At 36.2% G+C, this 15,888-nt stretch overlaps 1 protein-coding gene across 3 annotated transcripts in view; it reads left to right on the top strand.

Annotated features, from left to right (window-relative positions):
• The window catches only part of RPS6KA3 (ribosomal protein S6 kinase A3), a 77,731-nt gene that overhangs the window by 30,316 nt on the left and 31,527 nt on the right, over window positions 1-15,888 (top strand). For all 3 annotated transcript variants that reach the window (XM_075033421.1, XM_075033419.1, XM_075033422.1), the window contains 5 exons: window positions 5,343-5,459; window positions 7,122-7,203; window positions 10,667-10,747; window positions 11,764-11,843; window positions 14,287-14,393. In XM_075033421.1, the coding sequence (XP_074889522.1) occupies window positions 5,343-5,459; window positions 7,122-7,203; window positions 10,667-10,747; window positions 11,764-11,843; window positions 14,287-14,393 (467 nt within the window). The remainder of the gene's footprint in view (window positions 1-5,342; window positions 5,460-7,121; window positions 7,204-10,666; window positions 10,748-11,763; window positions 11,844-14,286; window positions 14,394-15,888) is intronic.

Raw genomic sequence — 15,888 nt, 5'->3', positions numbered from 1 at the left:
TTGAGGTGCTATTTAAATTCTAATGAGTGTTTATTATATTTTTTAAATTTATCAGATTTAGGTTGTGTCATATGGCACTCACAATACTTAGTTGTTGTAAGTGCATGTGTGGCAACCCTCTCTTAAAGTGTCTACAGATGGTTTAAGCTCAGACTCCGGAATTCTCTCTCGGACCCCTTTTACTTGTTTTTCCCTTCATACCACTGTCACTTTATCTTCAGGGGTTGGAAGTTAGAGGTAGAAGGGGTATGTATTCTTTTTGCTGCTGTATTCATGATGAGAAAATAAAATCAATCTGTAAAAAGATTGGTATTATTAGGAGTAATAAAAGAAGTGGTAATTACAAACCTGTGAGAACAATCGGAATGGTATTGTGGATGATACTGGCAGCTCTCTCAGCAGTTCAGAGCCCAGTTTACTAGCTCTACACCAGCTTTTCAGTTGTCCCTGGAACATATCACTCAAAAAAGATGTACAGGTAAACTCATCTGTGTAAAGCAAGCAGTGTGTTATGCCATCTAGCTGTGCATGGGCCACTTCTTTAAACTCAGAACCATTTTCAGATCTCCTACTGGAAATTCAGAAATCTGAAGGATAAATTATGGAAGATTCTATGTATAGATAAACTCACATTTTTCTCTTGCTTTTCTGGGCTTTTTTGTTACTGCTGAGAAATATTTACCTACTAAGACTCTTCTGCTTCTACTTCCTTTAGGGTATGAAGTCCAGTTTCCTTGTAATACATTATCTAACAGTTGTTCCTGTAATAAGATCTCAAACGGATACAAGTATACAAGTATTTTATGTTACAGCAGAGTTAATTTAGCCTTGAATTAAAAAGTGAACATAAAAGAAATACTATGTGAACATAAACATAAATTCACATAAAGTCAATTACTAGGACAAAAGTGACTATTTATTCATTGTTAAGTACCTAAAATAGGGAAATTTTTCAGCAACATGATTAGGCTATTATTTTTATAGCCTCATAATGGTTAAATTGGTTTTTCACTGCTTCCCTAGAAGGTGTGTATCCTTTTTTTTTCTTTTTTTTTTTTTTCCTGACAAGCATGTTTCCTATTCTAATTTGTAGCTGATTCCTAAAGAGAAAAATTAGTCATCCATGGTGCTTTTAGCTTTTCTCTTTTAGACTTGTTTTGTCTGCGGAATATAGTCCATTTAGTGTTCTTTCCTATGTATGTATGCATTCCTGTGCATAGGCAAGTATTGTGAGGTACATTACTAAAAGCTTACTTATACTGAGATACTTACTGACCAGAATAGTTCTGACTTGCAAACTATATCAGTACAGGAAGTTATTCTGAAATAGTGGTGTTTAAATTCATACCCAAACTTGTTTGTCACTCACTTCCCTTCTAGGCCCAGTGTTGTTTTCACACTATTATACTGTTCAGGAAATGTTAAGGAAACTCAGAGTAATGTTACCTTCTGTTTGTTTCCTTGACGTCTATATTTAGCTTCAGGATAACGGAAGCCAGTAGCAACCACTTTAAGTTGACTAACACAGTATTTTTTTTATTTTTTTTTTAAATGTGACTTTCTGTGACAGTTTTACTTTCTAGTGTGAAGAAGGCCTTAGAGAGCCATGTGGCTAGAAAAAAAATTTATGTCTTGGGACTCGTATTTAGCCATTGCTGCAGTATAAGGCTTGAGAAAAGGGAGCTTTCCAAGCTTATAAATAATAGAAATAAAATACAGGCAGTAGGGTGTAGTTATAACTGGGAAAAAGATTGCACCATTGCAACGGCCAGATCGCTGGTGAGTGAGTGTCTGTAGTAGTGTGAAAGTTGTCAGGGAGTGGAAGGAAGGGGAGGAGAACCTGAGTCTTTCAGCACCCTATACATAATCTCATTTAATTTGAATTCATCACATGGGACAAATGTTTTTTCCAAATATTGAGGAATCATCAGAGATGGAGCTTAAGACAAACTCAGTACCAGACTGAACGGCTGGCTTCTCTTCCAGCTTTTACTGTAAGATGACACCTATCAGCTAATGTAATTAGTGCAGTTGGCTGAGAGAGATCTCTTTTTACAGTGTGAAAGGCTTGTATTTTAATTCAGGTAGATAGTGGGTACAGTGAGGGTTGATTACTTCTGTATATAGTTTTCATTTCTATAAAAGGCTTCGCTTTTGTATTTTTAACTGCATTTGCAAAATACTGTTTAGGTTAAAATAACAAACATTCGGCAATTATGTCAGAAAAGGAAACTGCAAATTTGTGGGTAACTATTCATCATAAATCTTGCTCTCAAGCCTGTGTTACAGACAAGCTACTAAAGTACAATAAGATCTGAGTTCCATTTTGTTGGAATACAGAGTTGTACTAGGTCTGCTGTACAAGGACTGAAGAGTATCTGAACCCTGAGAAACTGTGAAGACTGGGAATATCTGCTTAGTATCAGGAATGTGAAGTGGTTGTTTGGGTTTTTTTTAGAGAGTGCCCAAAATAACCACTGTAAAGTCGGTGGCATAATAATTGCATTGCATTCAAAAATAATTTTTGTTTGTGTATAGAGAACAAGTTAATATCTTTTCTGTTTCATTTCTTGTTTTTATTACTTTTTGTGATGCTTTTAAAGCAATGTGTCCACCTGATCGCTTTTTGTCCCTGAATCTGAGTAGATAACAGAAAGATTTGAGGACGTTCTGTTTCACACATTTTTTTACTTTCCCAAGATTGCCAGGGAGCTAATAGATAAAACAGCTAAGCAGAAATGGATCAAAGTATCCGAAGCAATGTGTACTTGGTGATCTGTTCTACTGTGCTATTGCTCTCCTGGGATTCTCCAAGATTGCAGTGGATGGTTTAAGTAGTATGTAATCCAACAGATCATATACTAATTTAAAAGATGAAAATACAGATGTCCACCAGCAAATAATTCCTTTGACAAGTAGAAGGAATCAATATTTCTTTCAAAGTCTGTAAAGATTCAGCCTTGAGTCAATGATGGTAGCATTTTCTCCTGAAAGGAAGAAGGAGTTTATGTGTATTAGGAGTAGTACACAGCATACATGCATGCAAAATTTTGGGTGTCTTACACTGGAAACTGACAGCTATCCTTATTGGTCATCTTAGTTTTAGAACACCCAAGACAAATCCAAGTTCTGTACAATAAAATATCTTTTTTCACTTTCTGATTTTAAAAGTTGCCAGGAAGTTCTGTGCGTTATTCCAAAGTGTACGTTGGAAATTTTTTCTGTGTGTGCACACTCTCACACATACATGCTCAGGATTTGTTACATGCAGTTTGTTTCCAACTTTGGTTGGAATCTTTTTAAAAAAGAATCTTTTGAAAGAGAGATGTTGATCTGGAAGAAGCATGTGTTGGAGCATGCTGATGTGTATGGTCAGTTACTGTGCACTTATACACGGTCCTGAGATGACCAGACACAAAAGGATACTTTCAGCAATAATTCATGCCCATAAATTTTGCAGAATGCTTGAAGAATATATAAATTAGTGCTTTGGAAGCACAGCTTTAGAACACTGCCTCTGCTCCCCCATCACTAGAACTAAGTAGCGCACATTTTGGTGCATATAGATAAAGGGAAGGTCTGGAGCAAGGAAGGCATACCCTTGGTGGCAAAGGGTCAGGTTAGAGAATACTTGAGCAAACTGGGCATACACAAGTCCGTGGGCCCTGATAGGATGCACATGAGTGCTGAGGGACCTGGCAGATGCCGTTGCGAGGCCACTCTTGATCCAATGATCCAGGTGCTTGAGGACTGAAGGAAAGCAAATGTCACTCCTACCTTCAAAAAAGCCAAGAAGGAAGACCCCAGGGAACTAGAGGATGGTCAGCCACACCTTGATCCCTGGGAAGGTGATGGAACAGCTAATCCTGGAAACCATTTCCATGTACACAAAGGACAAAAAGGTAACTGGGGTTAGTCAGCATGGATTCACAAAGGTGAAATCATGTTTGACCAACCTGCACGGAGTGTGCAAAGAGGACGGAGCCAGGCTCTCTTCAGTGGTGCCCCGTGACAGGACCAGAAGCAATGGGCACAAACTGAAACACAGGAGGTTCCCTCTGAACATCAGGAAACACTCTTTCACTGTGAGGGTGACCGAGTCTGGGTACAGGCTACCGTGGGAAGTTGTGGAGTCTCCATCCTTGGAGATATTCAGAAGCTGCCTGGACACGGTTCTGGGCAACCAGCTGTAGGTGGCCCTGCTTGAGCAGGGGGTTGGATGAGATGACCTCCAGAGGTGCCTTCCAACATCACCCACTCTGTGATTCTGTTAAATAGATCTGAGACTTCCTCATTACATAGAGGAAAAGTATTCTCAGATTTATTTTATTCACTATAGCCCATAGAAGGAATAGAAAGAGAATGCACAAAAAGTTGAAATTGTAGTTAGTAGATTTGCGTTATTTAAGTTAACTTACAGTCAGTGCTGCTTAGGTTGGATTGTGTGTAATGCCTAGATAGTTCTTCAGATGACATTGATAAGAATGCAGGTTTTTACCTACTTTTGAACAGTTGCTGATAAGTTCTGAAGTGGCAGGATGTTGCTTTTCCAGGGAATTTTCAAATTCTGTGCAGAAAATACTGAATTAAGTGCAGAGCGCAAAAAGACTAGAAGATCCACTGCCCTTTAGAGCTTTCTGGTGACTGGTTTCTCACAGAAGGGGAAATGCTGAAGACTGACAGCTTTTATGGAATAGACTCTCCTCAAGAAGAGAGGCAATGAGATTCTCTTCCTCACCAGAATTTTCTCAGTGGCAGGGTGGAGAGTTTATTGCTGCTGAAGTGGGGGGGTGGAGGCTGTGCTGCTTTGTGGGGAAATGTCTTGAGTTTTACACTGTCTTATAAAGGTGAGCATTAGCATCGCTGCAGCATAGTGGTCCTCATTCAAGTGTTAAAAAGGAGGGCTTTCCTAAGAGATCTGGTCCCTTTGATGCACTCTAGGTGTGCTTTAAGAGGACTAAATTCTTAAGAAGATTCGTTTCCACTAATGGGTTGTGAATCTGGAATGGAGATGATGAACCAAACAATATGGGCCTAAGCACAAGAGCTTGGGAATTGCTGACTTCTTTTTTCAGCTCTGTTACTGTCTGGATTCTGATGCATCCCTAAAAGTTTAAGCCACATCATTACTAAACTAATACTACCTTTTGTAACAGATACAGTTTTTGTGTGTGTGTCTTAATTATGCAAAGAGCATTGCTCAGTGTTTTTTATCTACATTTGGGAGCATGTAGTTGGTTGGATTCAGTAACACTGGGATTTTTCAACATATTGTGAATTTATAAACATTTTAGGAAGATGCACCACTAACGCAAATTTATTCCACTCTTTTCCTCTGTCAGGAAGAAGGAAATATCAAAGAAATTGCAATAACTCACCATGTAAAGGAAGGACATGAGAAAGCAGACCCTTCACAGTTTGAACTTCTGAAAGTACTAGGACAAGGATCCTTTGGAAAGGTTAGTGACTGAACTCTTGGGGAGCCAATCATTCAGGAATATAGTACTGAATAATATTAGGACTGAAATGTTTAGGACAGCCACAGTCTTGCATTAAGGCAATGTTGCAAGTGAAAACTGCTTTCTAAATTAGTGCTAACTAGCTGCTGTAATTGTGGCAGATCTTTTTAAAGCAGTAAATTTTTTTCTAGTTTGTATGATATGCAGATCTCAAAGTTCCATAGAAGAATTGGCTTGATATGAAATGATCGGGTATTCACTGTTAAAGTGGAATGTCATTTTTCTATAGTTACTCTTCTTTTATGTTGGAGGGGGTGAGGGTTGAAAGGTTTTTTTGATAAGTATTCCTAGTTGCTAACTTGCTAATGGTAGGTCATCACCAGTACAGAAGCTACAGGCAGAATTTCTTTTAGTAGCAGATTGTAATTGTAAAGAACAAATTTTAGGCAATAATGGCTACTGAAGTAAACGTGATATACCCTAGTCATGTTCAAGCTAGGTATTATCTGTCATCATTTGGTTAAGGCATAGTGTACCTTGATATTTATTTGAAGACCTGTTAAAGAGTCAATGTTTCTAGCATTTAGTGAGTTCTCACTGAGATCTCACTAGGTATGCATGATACTTTTAGTTGTCCAAATACAACTAGGAAGCAAAACATTAACCTCATGTGGCAAGACAGATCGTAGAGACAGGATGGAGTATGTAATGTAAGACAACAGAGCCTTTGCATTCATTTTCTACCTTAACTACAATTCTGAATGTGATGTTAAGCTCTAGCATATAATGCCAAATCCATCTTGGATATGGGGGAAAATGAGAATAATCAGTCCAATTCTGTCTTGGTGGTAGGAAGTTATTGTTATTCACATTATTGGAGTAGCAGTTCCAGTTAAGCTTGGAAATCTAGATGTTTAGAAACTATAAAATTTTGTACTCAAACTAGTGAGAATTCACTGAGAAACCTGATTCCAAAGGTGGTTTCCTATGTTGTTTGATTTCATCCAGAATCATAACCAAGTTTTTATTTGGAAATCTTCAAATAAGGAGAAGCAAATCATTCAGGGGCAAGGAAATGTAAGCTAATAAAGTATAATTTCAACAATTCCTTTTATTTTATTGATATTGTTAAATTCTATGCTATAACTGCTATAAGTTTTGAAAAAGAAAAAATAATTAGCTGTCTAGCTGACTCAAAGTATTGCAGAAATGCCCGTCTTGTCCTCAATTGGTTTAGCCTTTATGCAAAAAGGATTAATACTACAGAACCCATAATCCCTTTTTTCTAATAACTTGGGAAGATGTCACTACTTCCCATTTGGTTTAAAAAAGATATTTCTGCATGCTTTTCAGGGTCTGATGTTTTTCGAGGTGCTGATGTTCTGGTAAACTCTGGATAATGCAAAAGGATGTTAACTCACTGAAATCAATTAAGTTAAACCAAATTTAATTTGGCAGACTGTTTGTCTTGAGTGAACCTTTTAGGTTATAAAATGAAGGAATAGTAGGAAAAAATGCAAGGAAATTTTTGTTTGGCTTTGCAGAATCTAAAACTGTCAAGTTGAGTTTCATTGAAATAATACTGACTAATTTCATAGCAAAGTATATTGATCTGAATTGCCTTTATTTGCTTTTAAGAATTGTTTTTAATTTTCAATGCAGGTCTTCCTTGTCAAAAAAATCTCAGGATCAGATGCTAGACAGCTTTATGCAATGAAGGTATTGAAAAAGGCCACCTTGAAAGGTAAGGACTGTTTAGAGGTGGGGGCGGGAAGAGAGAAATCAGGGACATAATACCAACACTTAATCTTTACGCACATGCTGTTCTACAGATGGTGTCTTAGAACTTTTTTCTATCAAACAGCAAATAGCAGAATACACTGCCTTGTATTGTAAACCCAGAAGGGTTAAGTAAACAGCAGTACTATATTAATAGTTACAGGGGAAAATAGGTTCCTTTCCGCACGAAGTTCGTTAGGTGATGGTTGTTTAATAGAGTAGTTGAGTTACACCTGCCACTTGACTTGCTCCTGAGCTGTTATCTGAAACTTAATATGCTTCCTTTTTTTCATTTGCTGTGTATCACCAAGGATACAGTTAATGCCTTTTGCTCAGTTTATATTTACATCATGATATTTACAAGTGCATTAAATCAGCTGTTTTATTCTAAAAGTTCTAAGAACTTAACCAGAATGTGTATTTGTTGCTTTATGCCATTGTTTAACACTTCTGTCTAATTCTAGTTTTTCTAACACATGACTGCACTGAAATTGCAATGATAATTTTGGGATAGTTTCAACAACTTCACCTATGTTGTTGATTATTATATAGACTTGAAATTTTGACATACAGTTTCATCTGAAAATATTCATAGAATGATGGAGGGCACAAAAACTCGCATTGAATTGTGAACTAATGCTAAAATGTTGAACCTGAAATTTTCTGCTTAAGATCTAGTGCTGAATACCTACGTCACCAATCTCATTGTATATCGCTTTCACTTAAAACTATTACAGAGAGTGTGTTTTTGAAGAGTTTCCTATATTTTGATTCCTCTGTGTTTTGTGGCACGTGTTATTCTCATTATTTACTTCCTATTTTTCTGAAATTGGTTTCCATTCATTTAAGGTACTTTGATATCCTCAATAGCCTTTCATTCTCCAGCCTGTTAATAGCTCAGGACTGGAGTCAAAGGTCGTTCAGCAGTTGCTTTTTTAAGACATTTGAGGGCTTCTCTCCATCACCTTTTGATTGTGGTTTAACCTTACGTGTAAAAATTACAGTCCAAGCTGTGGACCTAGTTTTGCCTACAGATGGCAGAGACTGATAAATACTGAAATTGGAAGCTTGACTTTTGGTTGGAAAAGGAGACTCTCTAAGGCACTAAGAATTTAAGGATGCAAAAGGCTTGAGCAGAAAGGTGACAATAGCAGGAGGATGCCACACTTTTCAACACTTTGTATCTGAATTTTCAGATGCTTTTGAGTGTCTTTTGATTGCAGTTCATGTTTTAGGAAGAGCGAAGTTGCATGCAAATGAAGGTTACTGTTGAAATCTTAATATGAAATTAACTGAAATTAATTATTTTCTCCATATTTGCAACATTTTTGAGGTCTAATATTGTAATTTTAAATAATACACTGTATTACTTTATTTGTCTAAGGTTCTTTAGCTCTTTCAAATCTATTTTATAAAGTTATTTTTGTGTTCTAAAATTAAAGATAAAAATGCCCTTTAAGACTGCTGCTTAATCAGAGGTAGTGTGCATGATTCACAAATCAAATTTAGAGAGAATATTTTCATAGGAATGCAACTATATTAACCAGAACACATTGATGTAACTACACAGTCCAACCTTTTAATGTTTAGAGCAAATCCAAGAATATACACATACAACTTTGTTTAGTGCAGAGACTAGTTTATTAATACGGTCTGGTAGAAGGTATCTTCTTTCACTGCCCCTTTATGATGAGGGGAGAGAGAGAAACAGGGCCAAATCATTGCAAGAGTGTCTGGCATCAAACGTATCAAGAAAAATCAGTACTTCCAGCAGGACACATATGGAAACTATAGTCAGCAAAAGTCAGATTTTAAGTCAAATAATGGCTAATACTAATGTCTGAAATGAGCTCCATTCCTTGTACCTTTTTTGGTTGAGATTTTGTAAATCTGGACTTTCTCTAGCTTTTCAGGAATAAGGCTTGTTATCCATGTAACTGTTGCAAAGCTACAGGCACTTAAAAGTCTTTTGAATTTTTTTCTCAACTGAATCTGCCTAAAAAAAGAATATTCTGACTTTCAATTTTATAATTCAGATGAACCCTTGGAACAGTAAAATTGCAAACTATCTTGTGACATTTGCATGACTTTCGCTGTAAAGGTCAAAATTCAAATGTGGTGTTTGCTCTGTGTTTGAGCACTAATTTCATGTGCTTCCATATTTAGGAATCTGTTCTGCAGGGAGATGGAAGCTTGATAGCTTTATTCATTCATGAAAATGTATCTGTATAACTTTTTCACAAGTACCTGTATTATTGTAAGTGCCTGTTTCTGCGAAAAGATAGCTAAACTTCTAAAAGACCCTTTTGCTTCTTGACTACTTCTTCCTGCCTTGTTATATTTTAATACCCGAGAACTCTGGCTTGTTAACTGTACAAGGAATGCTGGCAACTTAAACTTTGGACTCGACTTCATTGCTCTGGGGTGCTTCCTTCAAGAAGTTGCAACGTTTGGGAAAGGGGCAGTAACAAAATGTAGAACAAGGGAAAGAAGGAGAAATGCAGCATCTTAAACCACCGTAGCACGCTTTACTAGCCCTCATCTGTAAGAGTTCTGAATTTTGTCCGTGTCCTGCCTGATGTGGAGCTCTGGACGGGAACCGTGCCCTAACTGGAGTGGCAGGGGAGTTGCCTGGGACAGCTGAAGCAGGTGCCGTGCTGGGCTGACCGTCCTGCCTGTATCCATGGATTGCCAGCCCCGTCTGCGGGGCATCTGCACGTGATGCTCGTTTCGTTTAACCTGTAGTGCTACAGGAGCAGACACGTGTGCCATTCTGAGCCACCACGGTGGGACAGCGCAGGCAGCTTGAGCCGTAACTGCTTCGGGTGCCTGATACGCTTCTCCGTGTGCGTGTTTACTCTCAGTAAACCTTTTTAAAATTAAAAAGATTGTCTGAAGTACACACTACATTAAAAAAATTTCCCTTCCAAATTGTGAAGGTATTTAATATCTTAATAGTGCAAGTTATTTGAATGATTTAAACCAATATAAGCATCTTTATGGTAGTATAATTTTATTTATAAGTTTGTTTTGCTATAACTCTAATTCTCCCTACTTTTCAACAGTAGAGAAAATGCCTATGTGTTCTACACATAGCTGTGGTAGTTTCGCTCTACTGTTTGAAAGGTTAACTAATAATAGGGCAGACCAAAGGGTGGTTATGTGTTCTCATGTGCTTTTTGTTAAATTTATTTACCCAGTGTCAGATTTTGCCAATAGCAGAAACTGAAGCAAATTTAAATGCATAAAAAGATTCATCAGAAAACTCTGCACTGTGAAATAAATTCTCTCTCAAATCTCTTCTGTGTAAAGTATAGTGACCTGCATACAGTTCAGGATACAATGTGAAGTACATCAGGGAACATAGGAAAAATACTGGTTCATAATGTAAATTCTCTTTTTTTTAATCTTGCTTATGTTCTGTGTAGTTCGAGATCGGGTTCGGACAAAAATGGAACGTGATATCCTAGTAGAAGTTAACCATCCTTTTATTGTCAAGTTACATTATGGTGAGTTGCAGAAAAATTCATTTTTCTATTGCAAAAATGGGTGCTTGTCGAGATAGTACCTAGTATTTGCTTAGTGGTTCAGATAATCATAGAAAATGAGTGTGCTATCTAAATCCTGATTGTGCAAAGACTTGCTGTGTAGTAATTCTCATGCAAAGTAAGGACATGGCTAACGATGCAAAGTGTTAAATCTTTACGAGACTGAGAGTCTGTAGCCCCTTGTGTTACTAAAAAGCAGTTATCTATTTATGTCTAGCCATTCTTTTCCAAAACCTCTTACCTTTTGTATATATCATTGACTTTTTAAAAATTATTTCTTATTCTTGATTTATTTACTCTATAGAAAACAATGGCATTACTTCCAGTTGCATCAAAATTGGTGGGAATATGCCTTTTAATTTTAATAGTATGGGCAGCCATAAAAATATATTCATGTGGAGGGGGGAGGAAATCAGTACTCTTAACATGTCATGCAGAAAGTAAACTGAAAAAAGGTAGAGCACAGTTTTCTGTTAATTTTTTTTCAGTTTATAGTTTTCTTTTAGGATCCAGTTTTTCCTCTAGTTCAAACCTCAGATCTCTATCACTCTCTGATGTGACTTATATAAAGTAGTTTTCACTATTTTTCTTGTCACACTTTTGCAAATGAGACTAGATCTCCATTTTAAGTTGAGTTTCCAGAGTTTTTAGAATATGTGCATTAGTTACTAATTTGCCCTTTTAAATCAAGGCTTTTTACTTCCAAAATCTGGAATGAAATGATGACTAACCTAAGTATAGTTTATTTTTTTTAGAAATTCCATTGGTGACTTGCTTTGCTTTCACATGGCACGGGAGTTACTTGGTCCATGATAGAGGAACAGTTACTTAATTAATTTAAATAATTTTTTTGCACAAAGGAGAAAAAAGAAGAATTCATTTTGATAATGAAAACAAGGGTGAATTATTGGGTATGTTATTCTTCTGATCACGGGTAAAATTAGATTATGTTTAATTTTTTTAATTGATCTTTTCAGCTTTTCAAACAGAAGGGAAGCTATATCTTATTTTGGATTTTCTCAGGGGAGGAGACTTGTTTACACGTTTATCCAAAGAGGTAAACTTTTTTATAAATTGCCTATATTAGGAGAGTTTACTTTTTAAATTCAATTTTCATTGAATAAAATTTTGAATATCTCTTTTTAACCAGGTAGGTTTTTTGCACAAAGTAGTCAATTCATTAAACTGCTGTTGGTAATATACATTGTTTCTGAAAAAAGGCTTAGGCAAGCAGTCTTTCTGTGCTGCTTTTTACACCTTGCACAATTTTCTTTTCCTATTGCTACCATGTTTAAAGATGAGTCTCAGAAAGAGCATGGATTTATATAAAGTAGTTGTATTCAAATTAACTGAATTAGCCTGGTTTTAATATCCAGAATTTAGTGTCAGACAGATTTTTTTGTTTTGTTTTAATTATTTACATATGAAATCAAAATTACTTTATTTATAAATATTTAAAAAGCCAGAATTGTATTCCACTTAGTAATTTTCCAAACATGAACACTTTGCTTCTGTCGTGCTGGTGATATCTCTGTGTAGATATGAGAAATAATGATCTTGAAAAGTTTGATTACTTCACATTAATTTGATTATAACTCCTAAAATAAATGCTAACATTTCATATATTGGATTTTTTTTTTTTTTTGGCCATCACTCATGTTCAAAAACTTCCAACAAATATATGGTAGGATAGAGATATAAATAGAGATACAAATATATCCAACATATATCTGGTAGCCAGAACTTGTAATTGTAGCTGCCTTCCATTTTCCCTTGCTACAGAGTACCTGGGACAGTTGGGTCACCACTAAAAAGCTATATGGTTATTAAGAAGAGAGTAAAATGCAATGCGTTTTGTGTATAGATATATCACTGTTTCTGTGCTGACCACATAAATTATTACATTTAATTCAGTGAAGCCATCTGTTTCGAGTTGCTTCTTTTAGTTTGTTTTGCCACAGATAAGTAGAAAGTTATTAGAACTCTTAAAACTAAGATACCTGTTTAAAATCTGTAGTTCTTTCCTGATTCCCAAGAAAGAATGTATATCGCTTTACTGCTGATGACTTTTTCGTCTTGAGCCACTCAAATTTTACAAGATTAATATGGTTAGGTAAGAAATAGTCATTACAGGTATCTGAATATAAGCTAATTGTTCATAACTGATGGAGTGAAATGGGCATGCTGGCTGCAATTAATGTCATCCTTGTATCGATTCATGTGATTTAAAATAGATCAGATGAACCACAGCCTAAAAGTTCCTGCTTTTTCCCCATTGGCTACAAAGGGAAAAGTGATTAATTCAGAGCTAGATGTCTACACTGCAGATGTTTAAGGTTAGGAGAGATGAATTCCGTGCAATGTTTTTAAAGAACATAGTGTGGGTGTATTATCGTCCTCGTGGGATCTTTCATTATTTAAGCTTTTAAATGTTTCTTATAGAGATTTCCCCTCCTGAATGTGCCAGTAATAAATATTGGCTCTTTTGTAGAAGTAACATCAGCAACAACCTTTTGTACAAGCTTTGATATCACTTTCTCTCTTTAAACTACTAAGGGGAAAATATATTATATTTCCATTCTTAACTCTCGCTTAAAATAATGTTCATCTGTCCTCCCCATTTGCTGTTCTTTTTTCCAGGTCCATATGCTGTATCTAAAGATACTAGTCTTAAATTCTAAAAAAAAAAAGTAAAGCTGAGCAGTAGCTGAGGTAGAACCAAATGTAGGATTTTTTTTTTATATTTACTTTTTTCTAAATTCTCAGAAAGGCTTAATTGTAATGTTTTCTGTCTGTGGATCACAACAGTTGTTGATATAATTGGGACAACATGTTCATTTCATTGACTGTAAACAGGGGTTAGTTATCTTCCTAACAGAAAATGTGGGATTGCTACCTGAGATCTTACCTGTGCTCTTATATAGGCTATTTCCTTAGTTTACTCTTTGATCTACCTGTTCTGCAGTTACCTCTCAGGCTGCATCTTGGGGGTTTCTACCATCACTGCAACTTCTTTCTCATAGTACTTAGAGGCAGCCTGCTCAAAACCAAGAGGCGTATGCTGCTCTTGTCTCTCTGCCTTTGTAGATGAAATTCAGGCATCTGGACTTCTTTAGTCCATTTGTTGTCTGGAAATGAAATGGTCATATCTAACAAAGAGGTAGTCACATTCTTTAAATGCTTCTCAAAATTTTTCAGTCCCACTACAACGTGACTGTCTGTTCTCTTGAACAATCAGAAGCAAATAATCTCAGTTTTGCAGAAAGAATAATATATTGGCTTCAGAAGCTCTTTCTCAAGTATGTACTGTGAAATAGTATTGATTATAAAATCCTAGTTTTTGTCTAACCAAGAAATCGGAATTTCTAGGGTTTTGTGTAGAAATGAATTCAAGTATTAATGAATAACCATTCTGCAAAACCACTGTTACCATTGTTTAGTTGGGGCTGGTGTAAGCTTTACAGATTTTGCATGTAAAACACATTGGTTTTCTTTTTCAGGTGATGTTCACAGAAGATGATGTTAAATTTTACCTGGCTGAATTAGCACTTGCTTTAGACCATCTACATAGTCTTGGAATAATATACCGGGACCTAAAACCAGAAAAGTAAGACTCCTCTGTGGCAAATGCAGTGTATTAATTTGATTTCTATAGCACTTCTACCTATGCACTTCTCTTTTCAGGTGTTAAACTTCAGTAATTTACCATATAATCTGAACAGGGAGGGGGGGGGGGGGGAAGCTTGTGGGCTATTTTAATCAAAAGGTTGGATTTCATTTCCACTAGAACATGAGCATCTAATTCCAGAGTGATATGCCAAGTACTATAATCCATGTTACTTTTGAGTATACTGAAATATTCCTACCTTTCATTTTCCAGGTGTTTTAGGGTGTACAATGGAGAAGACGTCTTCTTGGCCTTTTGTTTTTGTCATTATTGTAGAATTTCTGAACTAGAGATAAACTTAGAACAAATGCACCATACAAAGTTACAGTTGAATGTCGTGTCCTTGCATGTGAAAGCCTAACAGCAAACATTTTTTTTTTCAACACTGATTTTTAAAATGCACTGCAGTAAGAGCAGGATGGAGTTTAAAATTTAAAGTAAAATATGAAAATAGTAAGTCACAAGCTTTATTATGTATATTGGCGATCACATAATTACACTGAAAACTTAAAATAAGCTTGAAGCTACAGTTCTGGTATGGTGTTGTGTCTCAATATATTAGTCATCCATGTTTCACTCAAATGACTGAATTCTGTCTCTTCTTAATGTCTTTCCTCCAGTAATTTTGGGGGTTTGAGTTTTAGAAGATGTAAAGAAGAAAATGTCAGTGCTATCATCTGGAACATTTGAGCCTTTCAGATATAAATGTATGCTGTAGTGTTACTCTCTACCTGGAGGGGAATCTAAGTGATGATATAATGCGTGCGTCTCCTCTCTTGTGCTTAATCAGATAGTTAACATACTCTGCCTCATTGCCAGGAAATCTGTAATAACTCTGAAGTCCTGATGTCCTTGGTGATCCCACTTCTCTGTTATGGCTATATGGAGAACCTGAAAAGTCTGAGAGATAACTGTCTCATGTAAAGTACTGGTGGAAAAGAGCAAAAATGAGTAATAAGTATCACAGAACCTGGCTCTTCCATGGAACTTCCACTACAATAGCTTGTTCTTTTATGCATGTCCTGGAAAAAAGACACAACTTTAAAAATGTTCAGCCCTGACTGACAAGAAGGGAAAGATTCATGCTCAAATCAGAAATTTAGAGGCTTTTGGCATGGGGTTGCACTTTCAAATGAACAGGGATTTAATGATGTTTAAACTTTGGGAGTGTTCTGTTAAGTAATTCTGAAGTGAGGAAAAATAAGCTTACCAAGTGGAAGAAGATCTTTGAAAAGCAAAGCGAGAGAACTTCAGTTATTTTGCTAACACTTACTTCCAAGAGGAAAAGAGCAAAACAGTAATTGTCAGAAGACTAAATAGCTACTGCCTCAACCATAGTTTGGTTTTTGTTTTGGTTTTTTTTTTCTGAATTGTATATGTCTACACCTATTGAAAAGCCTTGGTTTTAAGCCTTGGGTGTATCTGCTTAAAAAAA

This window comes from Buteo buteo, chromosome 8, assembly GCF_964188355.1.
Source record: "Buteo buteo chromosome 8, bButBut1.hap1.1, whole genome shotgun sequence".
Lineage (NCBI taxonomy): Eukaryota > Metazoa > Chordata > Aves > Accipitriformes > Accipitridae > Buteo > Buteo buteo.
Note: the sequence above shows the minus strand (reverse complement) of the source record. Positions and strands in the feature narration are given on the sequence as shown.